This window comes from Manacus vitellinus, unplaced genomic scaffold, assembly GCF_001715985.3.
Source record: "Manacus vitellinus isolate BGI_N305 unplaced genomic scaffold, ASM171598v3 scaffold_16_pilon, whole genome shotgun sequence".
In the NCBI taxonomy this organism is placed as follows: domain Eukaryota; kingdom Metazoa; phylum Chordata; class Aves; order Passeriformes; family Pipridae; genus Manacus; species Manacus vitellinus.
In genome coordinates, this window is record NW_021939189.1 from 6,585,703 (window position 1) to 6,613,643 (window position 27,941).

General features: G+C 43.5%; 1 protein-coding gene across 1 annotated transcript in view; it reads right to left on the bottom strand.

Annotated features, from left to right (window-relative positions):
• Positions 1–27,941, bottom strand: part of SLCO3A1 (solute carrier organic anion transporter family member 3A1) — a 138,168-nt gene that overhangs the window by 105,662 nt on the left and 4,565 nt on the right. Inside the window, exon 2 of the mRNA XM_008934479.3 lies at positions 5,816–6,281. Within this exon, the coding sequence (XP_008932727.1) occupies positions 5,816–6,281 (466 nt within the window). The remainder of the gene's footprint in view (positions 1–5,815; positions 6,282–27,941) is intronic.

A 27,941-nucleotide genomic window follows, 5' to 3' on the forward strand; every position in this document is an offset into this window, starting at 1 on the left:
CTGTGAGGAGGGTAAGGACAAGCAGCCAGGATGGGCAGAGCTGTACAGACCTCTCAAGCAGGTTCTAAAGACCTTCCAATCAATACACATCAAAGGAGGGCCCCAAGAAGCTGGTGATGTGACCTGTATGCTATAAACACACAATTATTCCACTTGCTAGGGTTTAGAAGTAGGTTCAAACATACATGTCAAGAAATTTGAAATATTTGGAAAGAGTAAGACTGAGCAAAATACATTTATCCTCTGTGTAAGAGCCTTTTCAGCAGTTAACAGACAAAACTGGCAACCCCTGAACACATTTTTTCTTATATTTATAAAATCAGAAATCCCATTTCCTTTTTGATTTTTTAGTATTCATTACATGTATTAGAGTGCATCAATATCAGATATACAGTAAATGAATGGTTTCAAAATTCACAGCAACTGCTTAGCTTACCAACATGAGCTTCCCCCTGAGAAATCCAAGCACTATTTCTCTGTGTTACCACATAAAAAAAGTTGACTCAAACTCTGATGAATTCAGCATCTTATGCTGATAACTTGCTATTATCTCACCACCATAGATACTAACTCTCAGGTTTAATTTTTGTCAGTCGAGAAAATGTTTCTGCTTCTCCAAAACACAATGGCTGCTGTCATTTTGACTGACATAAGCTACCACAAGTGATTTTTCAAATGGACAAATTTATCCCTGGAGACAGCAAGATTCCAACTAGGGCATGTTTGTCTTTCTCTGCAGCAAATCTTGAGTTGGTGCTTAGAGCAAGCAAGAAAGCATCAGAAGTGAGAGTCTCTCTGTCATCACAAAACAAGAAGTGCTTCTACAGATTTGATGCCAAGTAACCCCATGCTGCTACAAAGGTCAAAGCCAGTGGCTGCAATGCAGGGTCCTGTCCCCTTTACAGGGTTAGTCCCACCTGGGCAGATGTGGAAAGGACACACCATCCTGTTGAGTTGTCCTCTTACACCAAGGGTAACAGCTGGAACAACCATTTGACAAACAAAAATACACACGGAAAAGGCCAGACAGAAGCCTGGGAGATAATATAGAAGAAAGCAGCTAAACAGGCACATTCAGCAGAGCTGAGTTACCCATTTTTCCATTCCTCCACCCTGCCATTGGAACAGGCCAAGGACAGCTCTCTGCCCCTGAGTGCACTGCACTCAGGCACACCCTTGCACAGCAATAACTCAGGAGCATTCATCACTCCTCATCACTTACTCCTTGACTCAAGACTTGCCCTTTCTGGGATTTCCTTTAAGTCATTCTTCATGTGACAGCAGTTTCTGCAAGTCCCAAGTGGTAGGTCCCAAGTGAAGAGTCCCAAGTCAGCAGTTTCTGAGGAGTCCCAAGTGGTGGGTCCTTGTGAAGTATTTGTCCACAATGTTAACACTGAGACAGCTTCAACAAACTTTAAGAGAATCTCTGATACAGTAAAAATCAACACAGCATTCTGCTGAATGAGTCCCACAATCTGGCAGTGCTCCTTCCAACATCAATATCAATTTCCTCCATCAACAGGAGGCAGAATAATAGCAACTTCCTCTGTACAATACAGCCCTTCATTGTCCCAGATCAAATACTGGCTCCCAGAAGCTACTCATGCTGCTCTACAGGTAACTATGTCCTAGACAAGTTGCAACAACTTTTATCAGCAAATGTTAAATGCAGCAGGAAGGCCAGAAGGCCTGTATCAGGACTGCTAATAACCTTATTAGCATCACTGCTCTGGCTCTAATGAAACACCCAAAGCACTGCCGAGAACGGCACAGGTACTCCAGTGACCAGAAAACATTTGCAAGGTCTTGCTCATCTGAGAGGCAGCAAATCCACAGAACCACTGTCAGATCAGGTTTTTTTCCCCTTTGTATCAGCTCCACTACGCCTCTGATTCCCCTCTTAATGACAAAGTCTTCATTGATTTCAGCAAAACTCAGCAAGACTGAGCAGAAAATGAACTAAAGAGGGAAATGTCAAGTGAGTCATTAGTGGGTAGAGAAAAGAAGGGTGTAGTAAGTAGTCTTCAACATACTTCTCCTCCTTTAAAATAAACAATGCCACAAATTTCGTTGACATTTTTGAAGATGGAGCAGTAACAATCCCTGCACAGTCTGCAGGAGTGATGAATTCCTCCACTAAAAGAGGTTACTTATGCCAAATGCCAATAAATACACAGATAAAATTAATCTGCTTGTTTGGAAACCTCTAGATGGGAGTTCAGATCTTAAATGCAAAATCAGACTCAGAAAGACACAATCAAACCAGCACCAAACGAGAACATTTTTCCCAACTTCCAACAGCAACCTGGTCTAGTGAAAGGTGTGCCTACTGATGGCAAGGAGGGTTGGAGCTAGAGGATCTTTGAGGTCCCTTCCAACCCAAACTGTTCTGATTCTATGATTAGCCAGAGCAAGCACAGTCCCACAATGTTTCTAACTCTGTTACAGCACAAGTGCATTCTCTTTAGAACATCCTTTGGTGAGTATTTTCGTGCACTCATCTCTGATTCGATCTGCCTGGGTTACCACCACGCAGCCCTTTTTCCTAGGTCTGGTTACTAGAGCAACAGATTATGTTTTGGATTTGGTAGCAACATATTGCAGGTACCAAAAAAAATCTGCTATTAGCTCAAGAAACATGAAACTACAAGTCAGCAGCCCATGCCACAGAGGAATCCTCCTGTAATATCTCACTCATCTCTCTAATTATGAAACTTCATGAATCTCCACCTCCTTGGCAGAACATAAGCCTAAGCAACCTCTGCCTCAAAGGATGCACAAGAGAGGTGCACTGCCCACAACCTCCTGTGTGCTTGTCACTGCAGAGAAACCACATGACAGATTTAATGGACTTCATAGCCAGAAAAATATTATATTCCACAGATGCTACTACTTGCATTAACCATTAAAGTCAAAGCACAACTTTAAAATCCATGTGGTGTCACATCTGCATTAGTCTGCACACACATTACTACAAAAAGAAGGTGGTTTTGGGGGCAGTGTTCTTGGGGTTTGGGGTTTTTTTTAATAACCAGGACTCTTCCTGTATTGTCATTTCACTGTAAAGTGACTGTATTAGATATTGTTACTCCACTTAACTCCTGTACAGCTCAGAAGGAGGAAAAAAAGCCCTCTCACTGCACAAAGTTATTTCTAATTCACTGCCTTGGGACACAAGGGTTTTTGTTGTCAAGGTGAACAATGACAAGTCCTTAGCTGTCAGGTTTCTTCCTCGCAGCCACAATACGGCCCAATGCAGCACGTACATACTGGATAGAAGCAGTGAACTAAAGACAGCACAAACTGGTCAATCCGATCATTTCTCAGCCACAGCCAGCCATTACAGAAAGTTCAGTCAGACTATTATCACTGCTATTAATAAGTTTTTATCCTGAGAGAACAATCTATGCCAGATTTGCTCCTAATTTCAACTGTGGGAACTTACTCAAAAACATTTTATCTGGTCACACACAGTGTAGCCCCCACTGAGTGGGTGTGCTATTGTGAGAAAGCAAACTGATATAAATATAGCACAGTGACAGTATCCACTCTGCAGTTACTTCCTCTGTGAAACAGAGCAGAATGAAGTGGGTAAGATGCTCAGCCAGCTTTCTGCTAAGGCCACTGAAAACTGCATTGATGACACCAACAAAAATAATCAGTTAAAGACAAATCTGATCAAATAATTCTCAAACAACACTTAAACTGAGGAATTTGACCTCCTCTCAAGTATCCACAAACATAAGATGACATTTCCATTACTTTCTTCTCCATTTATATTCATTTGTGGAATAGATTTTTTCCTGTTAGCTTTTATTTTCACTAGCCAAATTGACTGTAGGTTGATGTAAGAATTAATCATCCAATATCTGAAACTCTACTTGTGACAGATAGGTTAGGACAGGGCAGATATTAAACCTCATTGCTGGTTGAGTGTGCACACACATCCACTCTTATGCAATCCATAATTCATACGTAGAAATTCAGATTATGATTTTGATAGCTAAAGCCAGAAAGCAAACAACCCAAAAATGCTTGTTTTCTTTTTTTTTTTTTAAACTCTACCTGTAGAAAGGAACATGATCAGAAACATATCTCTGCAGGAAAAATAATAAAGCAGCATATAGTAAGCAGAAATCATTTTCTGGCAGTATTTTCCCAGCTACAGTTGAACTGCCAACTTTAAAGATGATATTTTAGCATACAAGATGAATGTATCTCAGGAACAAAAAGATTCACTCTCCCTAATCCTCCTCTCATGCACCCTCCTGCAGTCTGTTCTCAGACATGAAGTATTGCTTAAAAATGCCCATGGAACAGACTGAAAGAAGTTGCTACTTCTCTATATAGTTATTTATAATAGATAATCTTTAGATAGATAATCTTAGAATCACTCTTAATTCCAGCTCATCATTTATGGTGTTGGCAGAGTTGCTCCAGTGAATTTAGTCTCATTATTCACCTTTGGGTTCTTGTATTTTATATATCACCTTTTTTTATCCAGTGGATCCCTCGCGAGCACTTACAGAACCAAGTGAAGGTGAATAACGATCCAAGGACAAGGCTCAATGGTGAAATAGTATGATTTTATGGCCAGTTACAGAAAAACATGGACACACTTTGAATAGGGAGACGAACCTCTTGAAGTGAAGTAGCAATACATCCAGGAATACCATAGCAATAGGCTTTCCAATAGGCTTCTGCCCCACCCCAAGACACTGAACTTCACCCAAAGTCAACAGGAGTGTTCAGTTTTGCTGTCGATGGCCACTCCCAGCTGCATTCAGTTACACTTGGGAACTTGCTACAAATGTCTTTGGAAAAAACCCAAAGAGTAATGGGATCATCCATTAAGTCGAAAGTCAGGTCAAGACAGTGACGATGGGACAAGTGCACAGTTTTGGTTACTAGAAACTATGTTAACAAGTGCAGAAGGGTCTCATTAATGGCAGGACATACTTCACGGATTTGTTGCATTGGAGCAATTTATCTACTGACAAGTCCTGCAGAAAGAAGAATGAGCCAAGTTGGCAGGTTTTTTTAAAGAACAACTTCACCCACAGCATCCTCTTTAAACCTGCTGGGAGGGGGAACAACTGCTGAAACCCACAAGCACTTTACCCCAATAACAGAGATGTTTCACTGGGTAACCAAAGCCAAATTTCATAGCTTAACCATCTGAAAGAATTTTGCAATGTGATCACCAGAACCTACTTCAGGCTCATTGTATCTCAAAATAGACCTCATCAGCTTCCGCATCCCATTCCATTACAGGGATCACATTATCAAGGGTCCTGCCACAGCATCCTGGGTCACAGCACCCGATCCTTAACAGGCACTTCCTTGCTAAAATGTGACAGTGGGAGTGACAAGACATGTGTGTTCTCTCAGTCTCCTTATATTGCAGTGACCACTCAGACACGTGCTTTGGAACAGGAACAGAACTAGGGTATCTTGGGGGGGAAAAAAACCCCACCTCAATCATCATCACACATACCACTTGAAAATTTTTCAGCCAAAACTCAACAGTTAAGTCACCAATATCTGAATTTAAAACAATCTGGGCAATCACAACAGCAGGAGTAAGCATCTTCCTAACCATCCAGTAATAATCACCATGGCCATCAACCTTAACCATTGCTACAAAATGAGCAAACATCAGTGTATTTCCCTGCTGCTTGATATAGGGCCCTATGCCAAGTTGCCTTCACAAGCACAGCAGCACACAGAGAAGAGACCTTGAGGTATCCCTTCCACTGGCATCAAACAGCAAACAAGAGGGAAAGCCTTCAGCGAGAAGCTCAGAGAGCCTTACCTATGTACAGGGAGGAATCTTTCCGCCTCACGTGGTCGTCGATGTAGGAAACTCCCAGGGGCTGGACAGGGGTAGCACCAATGCCCAGGAGGACCTGTGCTCCAATGAGCAGCAAGTACATCATGTTGGTAGCAGTTCTATTCCTGCAGATAAGGTCCGGGTCTGGTCCCTCATCGCTGGAGGACCCGTTGACAGCACACACATCCCTCCCTTCAGCCCCCCAGCGTATTTCTCCTGACTCATATTCGTACTGGTGGGTCAGAAATTCAGGCAACGCGGAAAGGAGGGCACCCAAGGCCATGACTATCCCTCCACATCCTATTAAGCGTGGCCGGTGTCCTCGGGCTCCGAAGTAGCTCACGAAGAGGATGAGGGCCAGGTTGCCAATCTCGAAGCTGCTGGCAATGACGCCCACGTCAGCACTCTGAAGGTTGAATCGCCGCTCCAAGGTGGTTAAAACACTCACCTACAACAGAGAAATCCAGAGAAAATTACTGACAGGGAGTACGACCTGCCTTCTGCCCTCCCCATATGTACTGCTAAAGTGTAAATTTCCTTGACTTTTCCTTGGAGCCGAAAACGTACACATCAAGGGCATCCAAATCACAGTATAGTAGTTGACCTCCAAGCATGACCTGACTATTCAAATACAGCCACATCAGAAGGTCCTAATACCAAGTGACATTTCCCAGCCTACCACCTGTCTGAGCACGTGTCCATTTCCAAATTCCTGCATCCATCAATGTATATTTTGGATGCCTGCAGACACCCTCGACTCCATGACTGGTTAGCCTTTCTTTGGGCTCGCTTTCTATTTGAAGGCACAGCCTTCACAGTGCGCTGTCCCACAGAACCAAGGCACAAACCACACCATGCCTCACATCATGCCAGGCACTCAGCCTTCCCTTTGGAAGGAATTGCAGTTAGGGAGCAACAGACAACCCTGCGGATACTTTGTTTGCACACCAGCACAAGTCAGCTGGAGACAGTGACGTAAAAATAGGCAGTTTGGCTGGCACAGAAAGCTGCTACTAAAGTATATAAATAAAATGCTGATCAAAGGGTTTAAACTGTTTGTGGATTAGTTAATGACTGGAATCGTCACAGAGTATTTTTGAGAAGACAGGCCAATTAAGGTTTACATAGAAGATTTAAATCCACCATGAAGAAGAGATGATTTAACAAATACGGGTTATTTAACATTAAGAAGAGAGAAGCACATGAATAGTCTTCAAATATTTAACATTGCTGCGAAAAGGAATGACCTGTTCTTTGAATTCAAATGGACAGGACAAGAAGTGACAAGTTTAAACTGCAGTAGAGATGATTCCGGTTAAATACAAGGTGGGGAGACTTTTACTGGTAAGGATTCTGAGGCACTGAAACATGCTGCCTGGAGAAGCTGCAGAGGCCTTTAAAAGAACAGAGACCAGCATCTGTCAGGAAAGACACAGGTATGACTGATCTTGCCATAGGGCAGGAAAATGAACCAGATCATCTCTTGAGAGCTCTTCCAATCTTGATTACATGGTGCAATGAAACACAACGTGGATTTTTTGCAACAGTCATAGCACTGATCAGAGCATGAAGGATGAACCATTAGGTACCTCACTTGCCGTCAGGCCTGCTCAAGGGAAAACACAGGGCATTCTCATGTCTATGGCAGTGTGCCTCTTATACAGTAAAAAAAAAAAAAAAGAAATCTTGAACATCACAGAAATGCCAAAAACTTTTACCTTGACTAAAAAACTATCTAGTTTTTCAGACTGGAAAAGATGAAGATATTTAAGATTGTCCTAAAAGAGGCAGGTTTCTCTATTCCAAAAAAAAAATGTGAAAAAGACCTCAGAGCAGAAGGTAGCCCCTGGATAGAATAAAAATAGCCTCCCACTGGAGGCACTGAAAATCTTTGCTGATAAACCTCACGAAGCAGGAGCCAGTCTGACCGACTTTAAAGTATTCTGACAGCAGCTCTTCTCCGGGGGCAGTTAGCCTCTGCTAGGGTACACCAGGGCACAGATGGACAAAGACAGCCCTGTTGGCAACAAAATGGGAAATGGAAACAACCCACTCCTGCTGCTTTGCATAAGCAAGAGCTCCCAAACCTGACCGTGGTAAGGGTCCAAGTCAGATCTCCAAAACTGGACTGTTGTAATGTTTTCTGAAAATTCAGCTTTCTTCTCATACAGGCTGTTATTTTATACTACTACTGTAATCCTCCCCCACTGCAGAGTCAAGAACTAAGGAAGGAAAGGAGGAAAAACCTAAAAATTGAACCCTCTGACTGAAGGCAGTGCAAGAGCAATAATTCTTCCCATGCCAAAGCCAAGTGAGCATGTGCGTGTCAAAGGCAGAAGGGATCACCACTTCACCTGCAACACCAGGTGCAGGTCCCTGTTGGGATGAAACAGCTCTGTGATTCATGGGGGGAAATGATGTTCTCTGCACGAGGGCACAGCACAGCCTGTCTCCACTCCAGCCACCTCGGCCACGCGAGCAGTGCTCGAGCTCACACCTATAACAGGGACATTGCTGCTCCCACAACCCCATGGGAGCCGTGGCAGAGCAGAGCAGGTGGGGATGGACACTGCTAGAAAACACTGGGTTGGTATTTTCAAAGTAAGGCACACCAAGGAGGAGGGATACAGACAACATCCCACTGCCTCAGGCAGTCCCATCAGGCACTCGTGTGACAGAGAACCACAGAATGGTTTGGTTTGAAAGGGACCTTAAAGATCATCTAGTTCCAGACCCTTCGCTGTGGGTAAGGATTTATCACCCACAACACAGGACTGCTTTTACTGCAAGGTATGATCTAATGGTGGTGCAGTCAGACTGGTGGGACTTCTGGCCTGAACACCAAACTTTAAACAATGCAAAGCCCTGGCAAGGGGAATCCTCCTTTATGCTACCACCTCCAGCACATCCCTAGAGGAACTCAGCTATAGCTAGGGTCCCATGAACACCAATTTTGACAGAATGGGGAATCTCTCCAAGATGAATATGTAACTCTGACTATGCAAAATCATGTCTGTGGTGTTCATTTCTGAGCTGTACCTAGATAGGAAACTCATGATTACTCATTACAGTTGTGTAAACTGAGGTAGAGAGCCAATTATTAATGAGACAAGTACAGTAAACAAAATTAATTTCTGATGGAATAATTTAGGTTGGAAGACTGAAAGCCAACAGAAGTGATTTCCCAAGGCCAACTGGTATTAACTAGCTTTGGATGTCTCCCACATTTTGACCTGGCTGCCAAATTTTAGGGTTTTACCATACATATGGTAAGTGGCTAGAAAGTGGGATAGTGTTTAGAAACACGTGGGTGCCAAGCCTCAGAAGGGTCAGATTCTGGACAGTTGGATTCCAGATAAAAATACTGCACCATTTTTAAGTGCAATTCACAGTGACAGAGACAGTAAATTGGTGACAAACCTGGGAACTAAACCCAGAGTCCCAATTCTCATTCTGCTGTTATTTCAGTGGGACTTCAGTAGTTCTTTTCCTTTTTACAAAACCTAAACCACTCAAAAGAGGGAAGAAGAGTCTCACCATCCCCTAGCACTTTCTTGCTTTACTTTGGTGAAGAGTCTGAAATAAAAGGAGGAGGAGGAGGAGGATGACAACACAAAGCAAACTCCAACCCTCCTGATAAAAGCTGGGAGTTGTCCTTAATCTTTTGGCCAGACCACACTGCATTTCCCAGTTTGCTCCTTATGACTGTAGCACTGCTACCCGGTGGTACCAGCTCTTTACTAAGTGGGTTATGAGGAGCAGGAGGGTATGGTGAAAGAACAAATCCATCATACCATCCTTGAGCATCCAGAGAGAAAGAGCATCTAAGTACAAAGTGCTCAGACCAGCATCAGGAGAGTAGCCTCAAAACACTGACAAGTCACAGTGAGGGAAAAAAAACCCACCTAAATCCCAAAATAAAAATAGGGCTGGGAAATAAACTGTCAACATGCAGATTTTTAGCCAGAGAACAACAGGAACACAACTGCATTACATTCAGGGTGGCTGCAGCCCAGAGAGCACACCCAAGGGACCAGACAAGTCCATAACAGGCACGAGGACAGAGGCAGGGCCAGCCTTGGAATCATGGCAAATGCCAGAACCCACAATAATGGGGCCAGCACTGAAGATACAGCTTCCTATGGGAATGCACCTGTGCTAAAGACAGCTGTACTTTGATACCTTTATGTCCTTGTGCCTGTCCTGCAGGTCAGTGGGGCTCTGATCAGCAAATACTCCACCTGCAGCACTGTATACAGCCCTCAGTCCTGCCAGCCTCGCTCCCTTTTTCCATGATTCCCATTTCACCCACTCCAGACATCTCCCACCTAATTTTTAAGAGCAGCTCCACTAGATTTAGCTATAGCATCGGAGACATCAGCAGGACTGTGAAGCTGTTGTTACTGCACGAGTTCATGCTCCTCCCTCCAGGTTAGTTCTACACCAGAGCAGTCAACTGGACCACCACAAACTAAACTGGTTTGGGTACCTGCACACCTTTTTCATGCAGAAAGCAGGCTGGGGATCTAGAAAGATCATGTAACTCAGCCTTCTGCCTTTATGTGAACACACTGTAACATACAATAACAAGAAGTAATTAAAACTTATACCATGATTGCACTGTCTCCTCTTCTTACCAAGCCACAGCAGGCTGCACACATGCATTTGTATCAGATGACTTCAGAGACTAACTTCAAAAAGGTCTGGGCTAAAGGGGCCTCCTATCACCACCCTAAAACACTCTTCAATGAATGAGAAAGGAAAATATCTCACATAACACACACAGTGATAAATGACCCACATCAAAATGGAAAAAAAAAAATCAATCACCACCTTAAAATTTTCCAGTCAAAGCAACTTATATTGTACATCCTATAACTAAATCCACAGAAGCTTATACCATGCCATTCTGGACTTATTTCAATAATACATGCTCACATTCATCATTCCTCTCTGCCCCAAATCTACAGATCTTGGCATTTCTGAACCAAGGTAAATTTGTTTTCTCTATAGGCTGTTTATTTTATATTAATGCTCAGCAAAAATACAATCCACAGACCTGTTTCACACTATTGCTCCACTTTATCACTAAAAAAAATGAACTGAAGGCCGGGAGCACCATTATGGAGACAGAGACACAGTGCATTGAAAATGAATATCATATTGTTTGTATCTCCAATGATCAAGTCATATTCACCCACAGAGTCTACAGATAAGTTCATTGTATTAATAATACAGGGTTATATATAGAAAACACATTGACTTTATGCCTGAAGGGCTATTTTAAAAGGCTTCTTTTTAATGTAAAATACATTTTCTCAGTTATGTGGTAATAGATTGGACTTGAAGAGACATGTCTGCACTGCTACAGGGTGTAAAATAATTGCCTGGCAACTATGTTCCCAAAGGAAAACAAAAGCAAACCATCTCCCACTGCCTCCATTACGGAGCCAGGAAACACAAGATTCCTTGAAGAGCCAAAGTGACCATGCCAGAAACAACACCACTGCTTCCACACATCTCCACCCACTTCTTCAGATGTCACCTCCTCCTCTCTTCCAGCAGCCACGTGGGACAGAGCAAATGGCATCCTGTAGCTGGAGGCAAACTCTCCTCCCCGTAGAGCTGGTACCCATGGGCTCAGTCCTCCTTCCCACCCACCCTCCCAGCTGACAGCACAGCCACCAGGCTCCGGTTTCAAGCCGAAGGGAATGATGCTGATCCTCTGCTCTGATGTTTTTCTGCTCCACAATTCCAGCATTGAGATGATCACTTTTTTAAAATGCAGTTTCCTTGGCATTTTGCCCACTCCTCCCCCATCAGATGGTGGGAGCAGGGCAATAAGCTTAATATCCTTTGCCCAGCCCCAGGGACCTCTCATCTCAGGCTGCTGATCGTTTCTTTGAACAACATTCCTGGTCCAGTAAAGTCAGTGGAAACTTAAAATTTGCTCTCACCACAGGTGCCAACACCCGTGCTGGCTTTGGGCACACAAACATAAGGGAAAGCAAAAAGCAAAAAAAAAGGGTGGTGATACGAACACACCCAAGCTGGCTCTGCTCAAGGTCTGGAAATCATCTCTGCATAGAAATTTGCATTCACATGACAGGGATAATAGATGCTGCAGCTGAACCACTGCTGAAAGTAGGGTGTTATTAGCTTGGCTGTTGCTGCATGTGCCTGTGCTGTTTCTAGGCCAGCACTCAAAAATCTGCAAGTTTCTGTACTGCTGCCACAAGGAGTTTGCAGCTCGCATCTCTGCCTCACTGGTGTGAAAAATTAATTTTATATTCTAGTGACCAGCTCTGAGGTTACTGACACAGTCCAAATTAAGCACACATTCAAAGTTAGGATTTTCAGGGGCCTGAGAAGAAAGAGTTTTGCACCATGCAGCAAGAGAAACAGCACATCACACTCCCAGTTGAGGCAAACCATACTTCTGGCAACCTCTTCTCTCCAGCATTGCACAGAAAACTTTTCTGCCGTCTCTTGCAAACCACTGTGCATCTCCTCCCCACATTTTGGGAGCCACAGCATCCTGTGCTGCTGGTCCTCAGCCAAGGCAGGGCACAAATCAAGTGCACTTGGGCAACTCTTTGCAGGATTTCACAGCTATGCCACAAACACAGCAACGCCACATGCTGCTGCACGTTGCAAACAAAGTGAAGAGTACTCAACACTCGTAGAAGATATCCTGTTCGGTCAGGAGCTGATACATCAGTGCAAAGCCACAGTTAGCTTCAAAATAGCTTAAAACAGAAAAACGTCACACGCCTCTGAAAGTTAAATGTGCATTTTCCACTACTCTAGTGAAACTGGGATCCATACTGACCAACTATGCTACATAAAAACCTAACCTCTCATCCAGGCACTCATTGCAGCAAACAGCAGTGGGACTGTCAATACCTCCCTCATTTACTTCCTAAGGATCATGCACGGGACACAGTGGACTGACCCCCTTTCCCAGCTGCCCTGAGGAAGAGAATGAGCACTGCTCCATTTAGAGGGGTGTGAACAAAAAGATCACTGGGGTGTCATTTGCAGCTACCCCCTCACATTCATCACAGAAAGTCAGCGTGAGTCACCAACAGCTCAAAGCAGATCCAAGTACAGAGCACCAGGCCACACTGAACTGCCTAGAACAACCTGAAAGGTTTTTTCTGTTGCTTTGAAACAGATGCACACCATGGCCAAAATCTACATTTTTTTTAACCTTTTGAAGTCCCAACCTACAGTGATATAATCACATCTGCAGACTTGGTGTCCACGCAAGCTTTCTGCCTCCAAGTCTCCTGTTCAACATCCACCTCACTGTGTGAAGGCAGGTGGTATTTTAGTCTCTGACAAGGTATCTACATAAAAACACCCAGTGCCAGAATCCATTTCTAGCCTACACTTTTCTTGAGTAGCACACATACAATGAAGCCAGTGGATGTTTGAATCCTTACTTATTTTTAAATGTTATGTCATTTTCACTGGCAGCCAAGTAACGCATAAGCATGCAAAGAAGTACAACCCTCAACCCTGTGAGCTGCGTGTTTGTGTGCTTTGAAAACCATAGCACAGAACGGTGCTGCCGGCACATTTCAAACCTGGAGGATGAAGAATTCCATGTGGAATAAGCGCTCAGCAGCAGGGGTTGGTGAGCAGGGGCAGCCACTCAGCTCTGTCAAAGTAAACAGCCCAGGGAAAGCTGCTGGAGCATCTCTGACATGTTCAGAGATGGATCTCGGTTTTTTCCTGTGGCCAGCAAGTAGCTGTACAAAGCCAGATGAAGAGGAATTTAAACTGTGTGTAATTCAAACATGCTGCTCCTGCAGCACTCTTGGCCATATTCAGAACTGGCAGCAAAATTCACACACGGGTCCAGTACTCTGCAAACTGGGCACCATCACACTGGATTCCAGTGAAGCGGAGGAAATGAAACTCATGTCTCTGGAAGACACTTAACAGGAAAAATACTATCATATGGATATATATACTATCATATGGACTAAGTACTACCACTGGAGAGGCGGGATCCCAAGCTGTCACATTGCAACACCCTCACTTCTCCACCTCCACAACTGAATGCAAGTTTGCTTGTTTATCTAATAAAACACTTCCTAACTCAACACTTCCATGCCTGCAGAGAAGGCTTTCTACTATAAACAGAGTGACTTACCACAGCAGAAACCATAATGCAAGCCTGATGAGAAAACATGAAGCCCTTTGCATGACAGGTTGTCTTAATTTACGATCAAGATCTGAACTCGGGGCTAAGGGTTGCATCCAAATTATGCCAGAATGCAGATGAAGAAGCGAGGCCTGTGGAGCTGGTTGCAGAAGCATTCCCAGCTGCCAGGCATGAACCAGGGCAGAAGTGACACAGGCAGGACACTCTGAGGCAGCATTAATAAATGCTTTGAAGGAAGCTGAATTCAGTTTTCACGGTTGGAGGACAACGGTGATTATATAAAGGCTATATACTGAGAGAGGAGGTTTTCTGACAAGTCCTGCTACTTTTCTCTTCATCTGCTCTGGCTCTGCGATATCTCTCCTGCTCCACTCCCTACCCAGCAGCAAGGATGCCTGGCTAAAGCAAATGGGAACTCAGCTTAGGGAAAAGTTTGAGGCTTTTCTCCTCAACTACTATATGAAATGCTTTAATTTAGTAAACCTTGGGAGGAAGGAAGCCATTTAAAAGGGAACCAACAAAATGGCCACACTGTACTGGCAGTCCACAGCACTTTGTAACAACTCATAAAAGAAATACCAAATTACTGTAAACCTCTGCAGGTGGAATTGGGGTCTCTAGCACCTAACTAGCAACACCCCAAGCTTATCCCAAAGCCACATGTGCTGTTTTGCTTAGTCCCACCTCACACTCTGCAGCCCACACAAGAGCTGTCCGTGTCATCCTGCTTATTTGCTAAGTAACACCCTCCTACAAAGCTGTTCACAAACAACTCATTTCTCCTTTCACATCATCTCTGTGCAAAGCCAAGGGTACGAACAGGAGCCGTGTGCCAGCTGCTGCCAAACATCCCACTAAGGAACGGGGCAGGCTGGGAGGTGAGCACGGGGGGGGGCCATGGTGCAAACAAACAAGTCAGGGCTTGAAGGTGATCTTAAATCTATTCATTGCAGAATCACCAGACCCTGTAAAACTTCAATGAGCGCATGCAAGGAAAACAGAAGTCCCCACCTCTTCCACTTACCTACCAGAGTCTGACATGAGCAAAAGCACAACAGGAGAGGGGTTCCCATAGGGGTTCCACTGCTCCTATGGCAGGGGCACATCAAATTCTAGGAGGAATCCAGCAGTCAGGCACTGCAGAATGGGAATGGTTTTGCATTCAATGTTCAACACAAAGCCAGAGGCATTTGCCAACCAATGGTTACTGCAACCAACATGAGCACTCTCTCTTCTCTCCTTGTACTTTTCCCAATCTGGTTTCTCTCAAACTCCACAGCCATTTCAAATTCTGTTTTTTCATCTCCTTCCAGTTCTTCACTCATCCTTTGCAGACAGCTTCTACATGAAGTTAATTCTCTTTATACTTGGCTTTTCCCTGGTTCCTGCCTCCCCAAGGTACTAATTACAATACAGTTTATTAGCCAGGCACACAACATTTAAGACTCTAATTTTGCCCTGCTTTGAAGGAAGCTAGACACCACTAAAGCTGTCCACTGCAGTCAGTAATAGGGAAGGAGATTTTTAAAAAGCACTTTAGTGGCTTTGGAACAAGACTCCCATTTACAAAGAGACACTTAGAATAAGTCACTTCTGTCAGTGAGAGTATTGCTCAGAAAGCATCTTTAAAAATAACACCCTTAGGTTCTTTTAAAATCCATCACTACCAAAGAGCAAGTGAAGCAGTCCCAAGTAGTCTTTTCCAGTGAAGCCTCAAACAGCAAAGGGCTAAATTTTTCAACCCTGAGGCTTGAGGCAGATGTGAAGGAAGAAGGGATACCATTCAGCTGTCAATGAGGCTGCATCATAGGAAGCATAATCACAGCTAGGATAACACAAAATTACCATCCCATTAATTAATTTAGCTCAGCTTATTATGATAACTGATAGAGATCTGGTTCAGGGTCCAAGCCTGGGTACCTCTTTCATTCCAGATACCATCACTGGAGCAGCTCAGTGCTCATAATCCTAGACCACAGGATGCCATGGAACCAGACAATACCACAGCTAGCACTTTGCTGATAGGGAGAAAAAGCCCAAAGAAGGCCTGGAGATGTCCAAAACAAAGCCAGGAAATGAACCTGATCTGCATCTTCACCAGAAAATACAAATAGTAGTTGTTCCTCAGCCAACAAGCATTACCCCATGGGCTAAGCCATCCTCTCCCAAGTCAGCCACTTGTCGCTGTGTCCAAATGCAAATAAAACTAGATTTCTCTGGGCACAAATATTAGTCTTGACTGATAAAGGGAGCCAGTTTGGACATGACAGGTCTGGACAGCCAGCTGCAAAGTAAGAGCTTGGCTTAGAAACATTACCCACGTGTGGCAGGAAAGTTCCTCTGTTCCTGCCAAGGTGCCACCATCAACAGAACCTGCCTCGTCAGTGTTGGCTCAGAGGAATCAAACTGCTCTTCCCCCAGCATTTCATCTCTCACTTGCTTGAGTAGCAGGGGCAAGGGAGAGGTCAGGGAAATACACAGTGACACAGACTCCTGGAAACACTCCATGAACCTAATATTTTGTGACGCTGTCTGGATACCAAGAGTTCTGAGTGTAATCAGGATGCTGAGAATCAAATTGGAAGTGTCTGAATCTATACACTGTGCACCATAGGGGGCGAATAAAGGAGAAAGCAAAGGTCATTTTAGCTTCAATTGCACTTCCAGTGTAGCAAATATCTGCATCTCTCAAGGATTCCATACCTTGAAGCCTCAGTGTGATGCCTAACACAAATCCATAAAGATTTGATCAAGTTCGACAGTAACATCAGTACTTAAGTACAAGTATTGGAGTAACCAGACACACTCCATTCATGTCAAAAGGCCTGGTTAGCTAAACCAGAAGATCACACTTTGCCACAAGCCATTTGCAGAACGTTTTGTTCATTTTGGCCAACCACTCCCCCAAAGCAAGTGATTTTGAAGATGGGAATACAGAAGTATTGAGCTGGAACATTACAGGAGAGTCTGGGAAGAATCTTCCAGACATGAGACTATACAACCTTACACCGAATCCCAGAGAGAACTTTGCATCCGGATTACCCTGCTAATCCATTGCTCACTGGATACCTGCCCACAAAATACCAAAGATGCAGTCTATTAACAAGGGACCTTGAGCACTGTTCAGAGATATACTTCAAAAGTTTGCAATTTGAAAACACACAGAACTCATTCTAGAGGCTGCATCCAGTATTTCCCATGAGTCATTATATACAACTACAGTAATTCATTAGGGATCTATTTAAATAAGAAAAAAAAAATCTGGCAAAAAGCTTGTCCAGCATTGAATTAAGCTGAATGATTCAAATCAATAAATGCCATCTCAGCTACAAGAGGCTACACCATAAGCCTCAAATGCTTCCACAAGAAACAGCAATAAGTTTGGAACTTCTGTCTTCTTGGTAAGAAAGAGTGAGAACTGAGATTAAGTGCAACACAGCAACCTTGATGCATCGTAATCCATGGAAAACACTGAACTTCTGTACAGGGCCAGCACCTGAGAAAGCTGGTGCAGTTGTGCCAAATGACACAGCAAAACCACAAAGCTGTGCCTCTAGCACGTGGTTTGCTAGTGTGGCTTAACTTCAATAGCCATCAAATAACTCCCAAGCTAATTTTGGAATCCATTCATTCAGAGTGATTTGTCAATGCAGAAGTGGCCTCTGTTGAGCAAATTAACTCATGGAAGTGAACAGATTATCTACCTCCATGGAATACTTGAATACTTTCAGCCTTTGCTCTTGAGTTCTCTGAAGTTGGCAGGTTTCAATCCCAAAGACTATGAGAAAGCTTTTCAGTAACCCAAAGCAGCTCCCCGATTTACAATTTTTAATAGTATTAGATATCCCAGATTGTAAACAGAGAACAGAAAACAAAACCCAACTTAGACTACCATCATAGCACTGTGACCTAAGGGCTCAAGCAGTCACGTGGTTTTGGCATCATCTTTTGATAACAAAAGTACAAACTTAAGGCCAAAGAACCACTCTTTGGATCAAAGCTGGAGAACAAAAGACACAGCAGATTCCTGCAGGAACACAACTGAGCTCAGTGGGAATTCACTGCACTGAGCACCTTGGATGAGACCATCTACAGGAACACCCAAACTGTCATCACCACCCTTCGCAAACAAGCACCCCTAGACAAGGCATCCCTTCAGCTGAAGCTCCTGTTCCTCAGCCAGCAGCTGCACTGACTTCAGACATAAGGACCTGCATTATAACTAGACATAGGCAGCAGGAAACAAAGTGTGCATCTCATGCAGAGCCTGAAAGGCCCATTGTAATTAAGAGCTCTCGGCTCTGTACGTTGGACAAGACAAACACAAAAAACACAGTTTTCTTTTGCTGGTAAGCCCTAAAAATGCTGCCCACTATTTCTCATAAAGGGCACATACGTCCAACGCTTTCTCTGTCCATCACAAACAACAGCACTTGGCACAGGCTATGGGGAAGGTTAATTACCACAAAAATCAAATTTTAAAGACAATGCACGCAGGACAGAAAATACCACCATGTTTGAGTCACACAGACACATGTTTCTCCTTGGGCTGAACCTTGCTGTGCAATGGGACACCACAAAAACCAGTGACTGATCATGAAGTGCAGACAGGACCCAAGCACAGGGAAAACTATTTAACCAATGCCAGCTGACGTTTCTGCAAAGAGCATGTCAGTGCTCAAACATGATTAATGATTTACTTTAGCTCATGGCGAGGGTGGATGCTCTCCCAGCAGAGCACAGTGAGGATCCAATAGAGACATACTCCCAGGGAGCCTAAGAAAAAGGGGTGGGATGTGGAGAAGGTGGTGTTTTAATTTTTGGCTTTCTTTTAAACATCCAAATCTATTCTAACTGGCAATAAAAATTCATTTTCCTCGGTCAAGTCTGCTTTACCCCTGACAGTAATCGCTAGTCTTTATCTCAACCCACAAGCTTTTTCACCTCATTTTCTGCCCCCACCCTGTTGAGGAAGGAGTGAGAAAGCAGCTGGGTGGGCGTCTGGATGCAGACCAAGGTTAACCCACCATACCTCCCCAAGCAAGGTGGATACTCTTTAGAAGAAGAGTTAAAGTTTGAAGAATAACTTGGAGAAAATGGGTATACTAAAGCACGACAATTACAGCTCTTCCTGCAGCTCAGAGAGACAAGGAGAAGCAAGCTGTAGGACTGAAAAACTTGAAGTCTAACCACAAGTTATTCCTCTTTAAAAATCAAAACCTAGTTACATACTGGTATTTTCTGTTGTTTCCCACTTACAGGGAAAAAAACGATCAACCCTTAATTTGGCATCTCAATACATCATGCAACAGAGACCATGTCAGGATGAGAAGTAAGCATGTTTCCAGCAGATGAAAGTTATGAGCAGGACACCACTGGGGACATTTCTCCTTCATATTTTTCAAAATCGTTTTCTTTCAGTCAGTATTTTAGCTTCTCTTTCAGAAAGCTCCAAATGCTTCCATTTTCTCGCTTGACATTTCTCAGTGTAGGCATGCACATGTGTACACACAGGCCTGGTATTTTTCAGATGTGCAGGGGACTTGCCCAGCTACTGTCCCAAGAAAGGCACATGCCAGTCCTCCTGCAGCCTCCCAGAGATTCCCTCCAAGCCAAAGTGTGAGGTTTGGTCCACACTCCAGCAACATAATGCTCCCAAGCAACTCTGCTCTATGTTTGCATGAAGCTGAGAAGTGGAAAGAGGTAGCAATTATTTCACATCCTCCTTTTCAGAAATAAAAACAAGAACTCCAAACAACCTTCTCTGCAGCTCTTCCTGTTGAAGTTTTACCGGAGAAAACAAATACCATTCATTGTTTAACACAACAGGTTGCAAACCTATGAAGTTACGGTGTTTTCTCACTCCCTGTTATTCCTTTGGAGAATTAAAGGGATGAAATAAATCTGAAACTACAGAAAATTCAGAACTCTGTCCTGCTGTGGCAAACACATCCATCACTGCTATTCTCTGGCCATCCTGTTTTGAAGGTACATGCTCCCTGCCAGCTGAGAGCATGCAGAGCTCCATCTAATACAGGTTCTAAGAAGACTCCAGGAAAAGTACTTATTTTTCCTCTTACATAAATTCACAGAATAATTCCTCTGTTTTAGGAATGCAGGGAACACCACTACTTGTCACCTCAACTGTAAAGCAATTCCATGTTGCTTCATGTAATTCTTCAGGTATTAAAATGTTACATATCACCCTAAAATACACATATACAACATACACTTCAAGGCTGTTTCTTCTACATTGACCCAAACCCAATGCTGATTTCAATTCAGCCAAAAACCTTTTAGTGAGGGACAAAAAAATAAATAAATACCGCAAATATACCACTACACATCTTTAAAAGTGACAAGTGAAACATTTCTGAAAGGTTTATGTATTCTTCCACACCCACACCTCTTCTCAACAGCCAAGCTTTCTTTCAGTTTCTTTATGCCAGAGTTTGTAGTTGCCTTTTTATAAAAACAACTAAAGAAAATGTTGGATTCAGATGCAAACATCAAAGCACCAAAAAACACTTGAAAGCAAATCTGCCATAATTGCTTAAGAAACTGGGTGAGTCATGAAGACCTCAATACAACTGAATTATCCAGGTTCTGACAAAAACTTCACTGTCATATCGCAAAACTTCACATCACCATAAAACTGCATTTTAAGTCTTTCCACTTTCAGTAAACTAAGGCATTATGAATTCTACAGGTAAACAGCATGGCAAGTGTTTTAAAAGGACACTTCAATATTAAAATTAAGACAATTCCAGCAATCCTTGCACAGGAAACAGATGTAGCATGGAATAACAACTTCTTTGCTTCCACACTGGCCCTCACAACCACTTATCTAAAAGTCACTGGGCTTGCAAACATGCAAAAATCATCCTGCAGACACCAAAAAGACGTTAAAAAATAGCTGGCTGCTTGGTGAGGAGAAAGGCTACTATGAAGCAAGAGGCAACAGAGAGGAAACACAAAAACCAAAGCAAATTGCTTTTCTTATTTAAAATAACAATGACGATAAATATTCAAGCAAACCAGAAATAAATATTTTGCTTTTATGCTGCAAACAGTCATCTAAAATTACTGACTGTTTCCGGGCACTGCTGCAATACAAGCCCAGTAAAAGGTCTTCAATGCAACGGGCACTGTGCAACAGCAGGAGGGGGCTGCCTGCCTGCCTGCCTCACTTCAGCAAGGAATATTCACGTAGCAAAATGCAGCAGCTCATCACATCCTGAATACAGCTGGGGGAAAAAAAGAAAGTGCTAACTGGAGAGCTTAGAAAATCTGGGTTTAGTTCTGATGTGTTTCCGAGATTTGCTAAGTGAGGAGGGGCAGATCCAGACCTGTGCTGTAGATCTTCACCTCTATATAATTACAACTGCATCCCCATTTAAAATCTGGGAAAAAGGAACGGTTCCTTTTCACTACGCTTTGATCCATCCACTCAAACTGAAACATCTTGATGCAGGGACCAGCCCTGTAAGGACTATACACTGCTTCCCATAACAGGGCAGAGCCCTCTCAGCACTGATGGGAAGAAGTGCCAGATACCCGAGGAACTCCCTGAACAGCCTGTGATCGCTATTGGTCATATTGATGGTGTATGGAATGTGGCAGTGTGAAATCTTTTCTCAGTGGAGCAGGCACTGCTAGTTGCTTTGCAGTGCGTATCTACAAAGAGACAGAGAGTCTAGTGGTTGTTCCAAGGTGACCTGGAGAAGGGACTCTTGGGGTTCTAGTCCTGGTTTTTTGCTGCAGAGCTATAATGAAACCTTGGAAATCAAAATCAGTGGCCCACTTTTCTATGCATTAGGAAAAATTAAGTCTTCCAAACTTCACTGGAGCACTTAAATGAGTTACAACACAACGTACTATCACGTTTATTTAAACTTCCTTGGATGATGCTTAAAATATATCACTTGTAGCTTCATCTGGTGTTGATCAAAAGACAAAGCTATACTAATTCAGCCAAGCTGCAACCTCACCCACTAAATAGTATGCCATTGTTTGATCTTAATACTGTGAAGGAATAGCTGGAGACCAAGGAGTCTACAAGTAGGGATTATTATACACAGAGGACAAATTAATTTTGATGAATTGCAGAATAACTCTTTTGAAGCAATAAATTTACACTGCTGTAGCAGGACAGAAGCTGGCTTTTGGTCCTTTGCAATATCCTGAAAGGAAGAGAAAAGAAAGTCTATGAAACATGAGAGACATCCCTTTCTGGGAAACAGGGAATATCTGCTCTCCCTTGCAGAGAAGGGGAGGGATCACAGTTCCACTAAGCCCTCTGTGGGACAGGGGCTACAAGACCACTTAAAGAGTCACACTGCATGAAGCTCCTAAGCAAGAACAAGACAGCCCTTCAGTCCAATGCATTCTCTGCTCTAATTCAAGATCCCTTTAAACCTCAGCTGCAGGAATACTGCAGGCCATTAAAACCCAAAGAGCTGGCTTTCACAGAGGCACCCTGCAAGTGCTAAAGGGATTTTGAAAGTGAAGGCTGGCCAAAAGAAATGAGACATTGGTTTTACGACAGATCATAACATTTCTAACAGGCCGCTCTTTCTTTCAAGGCTTACAAATATCACTTGGCCCTTACAGAAAAGGAAGAACTGCCAAATGTTCTGCTAAAAATAATAAAAAATTCAAACACTAAAATCAGTGAGTCCACGCTTAGACATCAAGTGCATTTTGCCCTTAAATGCCTTTAACCAAGAAGACATCAGATTGTAAGCTGCAAATTGCACACAGTATATAGTGTAAGAGATAAACATGTTATCTCTACACCATTTCATCTATTAGTAGTAGATAAAAAACCTTTAAACCAAAGTATAAATAAATTGCAGTTACTCACAAGTTTTCTTGACACTCAGAGATACAACCTATACCTGGACTGGAATTTGTTTCTACTAACTTATAAAAAAGTTTTTGTGTTAATATGTCCATGCCACACTCCCAACCCAGGCCCCACAGGAGTCTGAAGGCATCAGAACCCAGAGCTGGCTCTAGTTTCTTCTCCACTCTGCAGTCAGAGACCCAAAAAACATCAAAAGGCTTCCTAGAAAAGGAATATGAATGTAGTCAAAAGAGCAAGTTTAGAATAACTTTCTGTGCAACTCAGCTGCAGAATAGACAATATTCTCTAATGGGAAAGGCATACTAGAAACAACTTTCCAGAAATAACATTGCCAGCATAGATATATTGAGGGAAAATGAACGGTAAGCAATAACCAGCCAATGCTTGGCAATCTTCATCCCCACTAAAACATTTATTTTCACTCCATGGGGGTTTTTTTGCCCCTTAAATACCTCAGTGACAAATAAATTATGAACATTACAGCTAATTTATTACTCAGCACTGCTGAGAATGGTGAGAAGAAAAAAGACAGCAGTATTTTAAAGCTGATTCTTATTCTAGGAAAACAAACACTTTATTAAAAACAATAATAAATTAAATGGAAAAAACTGCTCTTGCAGTTAAGTCTGCCCATGCCTAAGACATTCAGGCTCTGCTACTGTCAACCAAGCAAAAGCTTTATCATTAGCTTCAGCAACAGAATCAAGCTCTTAATCTCTGCCTCAGTTTCCCCACCTGCGACACTTCTCTCACCCACTCAACTCAGCCTGTGAAAACTCAGGGGAAAATTCTATTGTGCAGCACCAAGCACAACAGAAAGCTCTGAAGCATTGCAGTATTTCCAAAAACTGTCTTTAAGGACGTCCTCCACACAGACCTCACCACTGACTTCAAAGAGTGTTTGACCAGGTCTGTACAACAGGAACACAGTATTTGCATTTGTCAAATCTAACATGGGAGGGGAAGGGCTTGAGCACCAATACAACTTAAAAAATCCAAGAGCCAAATTCTGCTCTTAACCCCTCAGTTCCCTGGTGTTCATCACACAGGACCCCTATTTCTGTTTGTTCCACCAGGAACCCTTTGATGATTAACTTCTGTATTTATCTTTCATACTTTTTTTTTCCTGAAGACGGAATGTCAAGATTTTCATTAATATCCCAAACCCCAGCGGCAATAAAATTGCACAGAAGGAGCTTGTCTCTCACACACACTCTCACCTGGATTCACACAGCACTATTTTACTGCAGACATGTTAAGAGGGCTTTTGCAGGCTGCAGTGAAACACTGCTGCACAGGCAAAGCTCTCCCTGGGAAATTAAGTGTAGCTCAAAAGTTTTCATTCAGCAAAACAAGAAACAATTTGGCATTCATTCCCACGCAAACACCAATGCACCCTCCTTGGGACGGACCAATTATTTTCCTTTCCATCCCATGCTCAGGCCAGTCATCCTCTATCACTTGATAAAACACATGAATAGCTGCATTCAAAGCTGCAGCAAACAGAGACAGCTCAGTAAAGCTCTGTAAAAACAGCTCCGCAGAGCACACCACAGAACTGGTTCCCAACACACTTCCCATATGCATGCCCTTTATCTAAAGGAGCCCATGACTTTGGCAGATGTTGGATGCTTGCAAGTAGGTCAGTTTGAACCGGAGCGAGTCGAGGCTAAAGGCTAGGGAGGGAAATTAAATTGTGCTCCTGCTCCACAAACTGTGGCTGTCAAACGAGAGCTCTTCACCTTCTGCTCAAGCAATGATTTCACTGCTGGCCAGGCAAAAGATTTGACTGGCAGGGCGATGAAATGCCTCAGTGATAAACCGTCAGGAGCACTTGGAATGTTATTACCAGTGAAAATATTCCAAAATATAGTGCACGTAGGAATTCGTGGCAGGGGGAGGGGGAAGGACAGGGAGGGAAGTGTTGCCAAGGTATGTGAATCAGCCTTATCAAAATCCTCATCGCCGCACGGCCAGCATGACTGATCACACTGCTGCATTCACCCGAAAGGCACAAGGCTCCGGCTGGAGAGCGGAGGTTCCAGCCTTTCCCTCCTGGTGCCATCTGCACCAACAACGCTCAGCTCTTGAATCCACTGCCCAACACTGCGGGAGAGCAACCGCGGGGGGAAATCAGCTGGGCTTTAAAAAGTTGCTGCGAAAACCCTGAGTAACTTCTGCAGCAGGAATGCCTGCAGACTACAAGCAGCAGTTTCCCCACTGCCACTGCAGTTGCTGGGAAATTCAAGTTTCCAAAAGCGCGCAGAAGTAATTAGATGAAGCCAAATAAATGCATACACAAAAGCTTACAAGAATATGCAAATAATAGGGTGTATTCAGCAGCCCCAGAAATTAAGGCAGCAGCACAGGCTTGTATTTGCATAAACTATGCAGGATATGGCACCAAGCAATTTTGGAACATGTGCATTTTGCAAACAGCAAGAATAATAATAGACAAATATTTTGGAACGTGACATTGATCAAATACTCCCTAAAACTTCACATGAAGAACCTCAGAGGCACTGTACCACTTCACCACAGACATCCACTGTTGGCGTCCTGGGGTATTTTCACTGCTGAGTTCTGTGGGAAAAGAATTGGACTTCATATAGATTTTTATCAGCATTTATTATTTATAAAGCCCTGTTGGCAAGCACAATGTTTTATGAACGAATAAAAGTGAATGATCTTTTGCTTCAAAACCACATAATGAATGAATGTATACTTTGTACATACATTCAAGTGGGCGCTGCTGGTATATTGTACAGTGAACACAGAAAAAGGAAGGGTTTTTACGTCTCTAAAAAGAAATAGCAACATCCACTTCTAAATGTACTGACATGAAAGCCAAGCCCAATCCAAACTGAGCTCTTCAATCACTCCCGAGAAGCCAAGCCTCTGCCTTGTTTTCTTAACAAGCTGAGTTTTTGCCCTCATGGTCTCCCTGTGCAGAACAAGGCAGACAATAACTGAGGAAACCAACTTGTCGCCGTATAAGGCAAAAAAAGGTTTCTCTTCCTGAGTTACAAATAACTAGGGAAAGTCACAACTGTGGCCAAGGAAAGCAGAAGTATGAATACAGTACTCCCTCACTGCTGACAGGCTAAAATTAGTAGTTTATTCAATTGCCCAGAACTACACACTGTGCCTGTCCTACACAGCATCTCCCTATTTGTCTGTCTGTCTGTTTGCTCTCCGCTTTGTCTCGCCCGCTAATTTGTCCCTTGGGGAGCAGCCTGGCAGACCACAGCCAATCCCCACTAATCCCAGGAGCCTGAGTAAATGAATATCCACCTGCACTTACACCTGAGCAACTCTGCAGTGCCTCCACTGATTTCACCCCATGACAGCACCTGAGAACAGCACTTAGCCTCATGGGACACTCCGTCTGCAAAAACGATTATGTCCTCCACACTTTCCACCGAGCATCTTTCCTGCTCCTGCTCTCGCTCCCCTGCAGCACCTGTAAGCACAGCACTGGCCAGGCTCTCTTAAAGTGCACGTGTACCCTCCAAAGATAATTCCACATTTGCATCTGTTCATTGTATGAAGAGCTGCATGGTATTTGCAATGATGGCAGATAAATTATACAGGGAACAGAGGAACGCTTGCCCAGTGCAGCTGGGCCACTGCTTATGCATGCTGGGGATTGTTTTTAGTTTGCTTTTCTTCTTCCCTCCCCTCCACTGACCAGTTGTCTGTTACTGCCTGTGGATCTGGCTGGCCACGGGGCATTGCTGTCATGCCGCTCAGGATACAGACATGGAGAAGGGCTGAGAGTAGAGACAGCAGCACCTCAGCTGAGTTTCATCCCTCGGAGGAGGGAGGGTACAGGAATCTTGATGGCAGTGGTCATTTCCAGCCTGTGGGGCTGGGGTGCGTGAAACACTCCAAAGGAGTGAGAGGGAGCGAGTGCTCTACTCTGGTACAAAGCACGCACCAAGAGTTGGGGAAAACAGGAAAAGAAATGCTAAACCGATGAGGAGAGAGCAATGCAAAGGAGTTTGAGGAAAATGCCACACTAGGGACTATTGCTGCTGATCAGACACTGTAGTGCAATGTGCTAACATACAGTCCTCTAGCAGATCCATACATTTCCAGCACCCTGGTGCCCACTGGGTGAATTACCCGTGGGCTCTTCCCTGGTTATTACTTTGAGGACGGATTACCCCACACTCATTCACACTGACAGCTCATTTTGCAAGCAGCCCATTGGAAACAATGTATTTACTTACTAAGGTATTACTCACATAAAAGAGGCATGTTCCTGTCAGGCTCCTACAAATTAAGTTATACCCACCTATACTCATGTAGGGTATAGAACTGCTAAATTTATCTCATCAGATCTGATGTAGTTTCCTTTGGAATTACAAATATGTTCCAAACTAAACTTATGTTTTATTATATGGAGATGAATTCTAATTTCCATTTCATATTAATGGGGAATATTAACCATGGTTAGTTTAGTCACATACCTTGAAAAATTATAGATCACGTTCAGTACAAATTTGCATAAGTAGTTTGAGCATGTGAGAGGAGCAATGCCAAATACTGAATGCAAGTACCGAATGCAGAGATCTTACACTTACTGTAGAATATATTATGTGTATGGCCTCAAAAAGCCTCAGAGATTATGCATATATTTCTTTTCCATGGAAACTATAATTCTCAAATCCAGCAATCTATTTTGAGAAATTTAAATCAACTATACACTTACATCTGCTGGAAGCAGAACATTTCCACAGGCTGTATGCTCCAAGGCACAAGCACAGCCGTATGGACATCTTCCCAACTCTTCTACTATACTTCTGCCTCTGACACCACATCTCACTATGCAGATTTAGCACTGAAGTCTTATTTTGGCTGTTCTGTACCCAACACCGGGACTGGCGGGGCTGCTGCGCTCAGCACCGCTGCATCACTTGAGAGGATGAGCAAAACCGGGTAAGGCGGGAGGCACGAAGTAAATGCCCCGCTAGAATTTCTTGGTATTTATTCGCTGTGAAGCAGGAAGGCTGGCACCGGACCGGAGTGCCCGGCCGGCCAGGGAGCCCGCAGCAGTG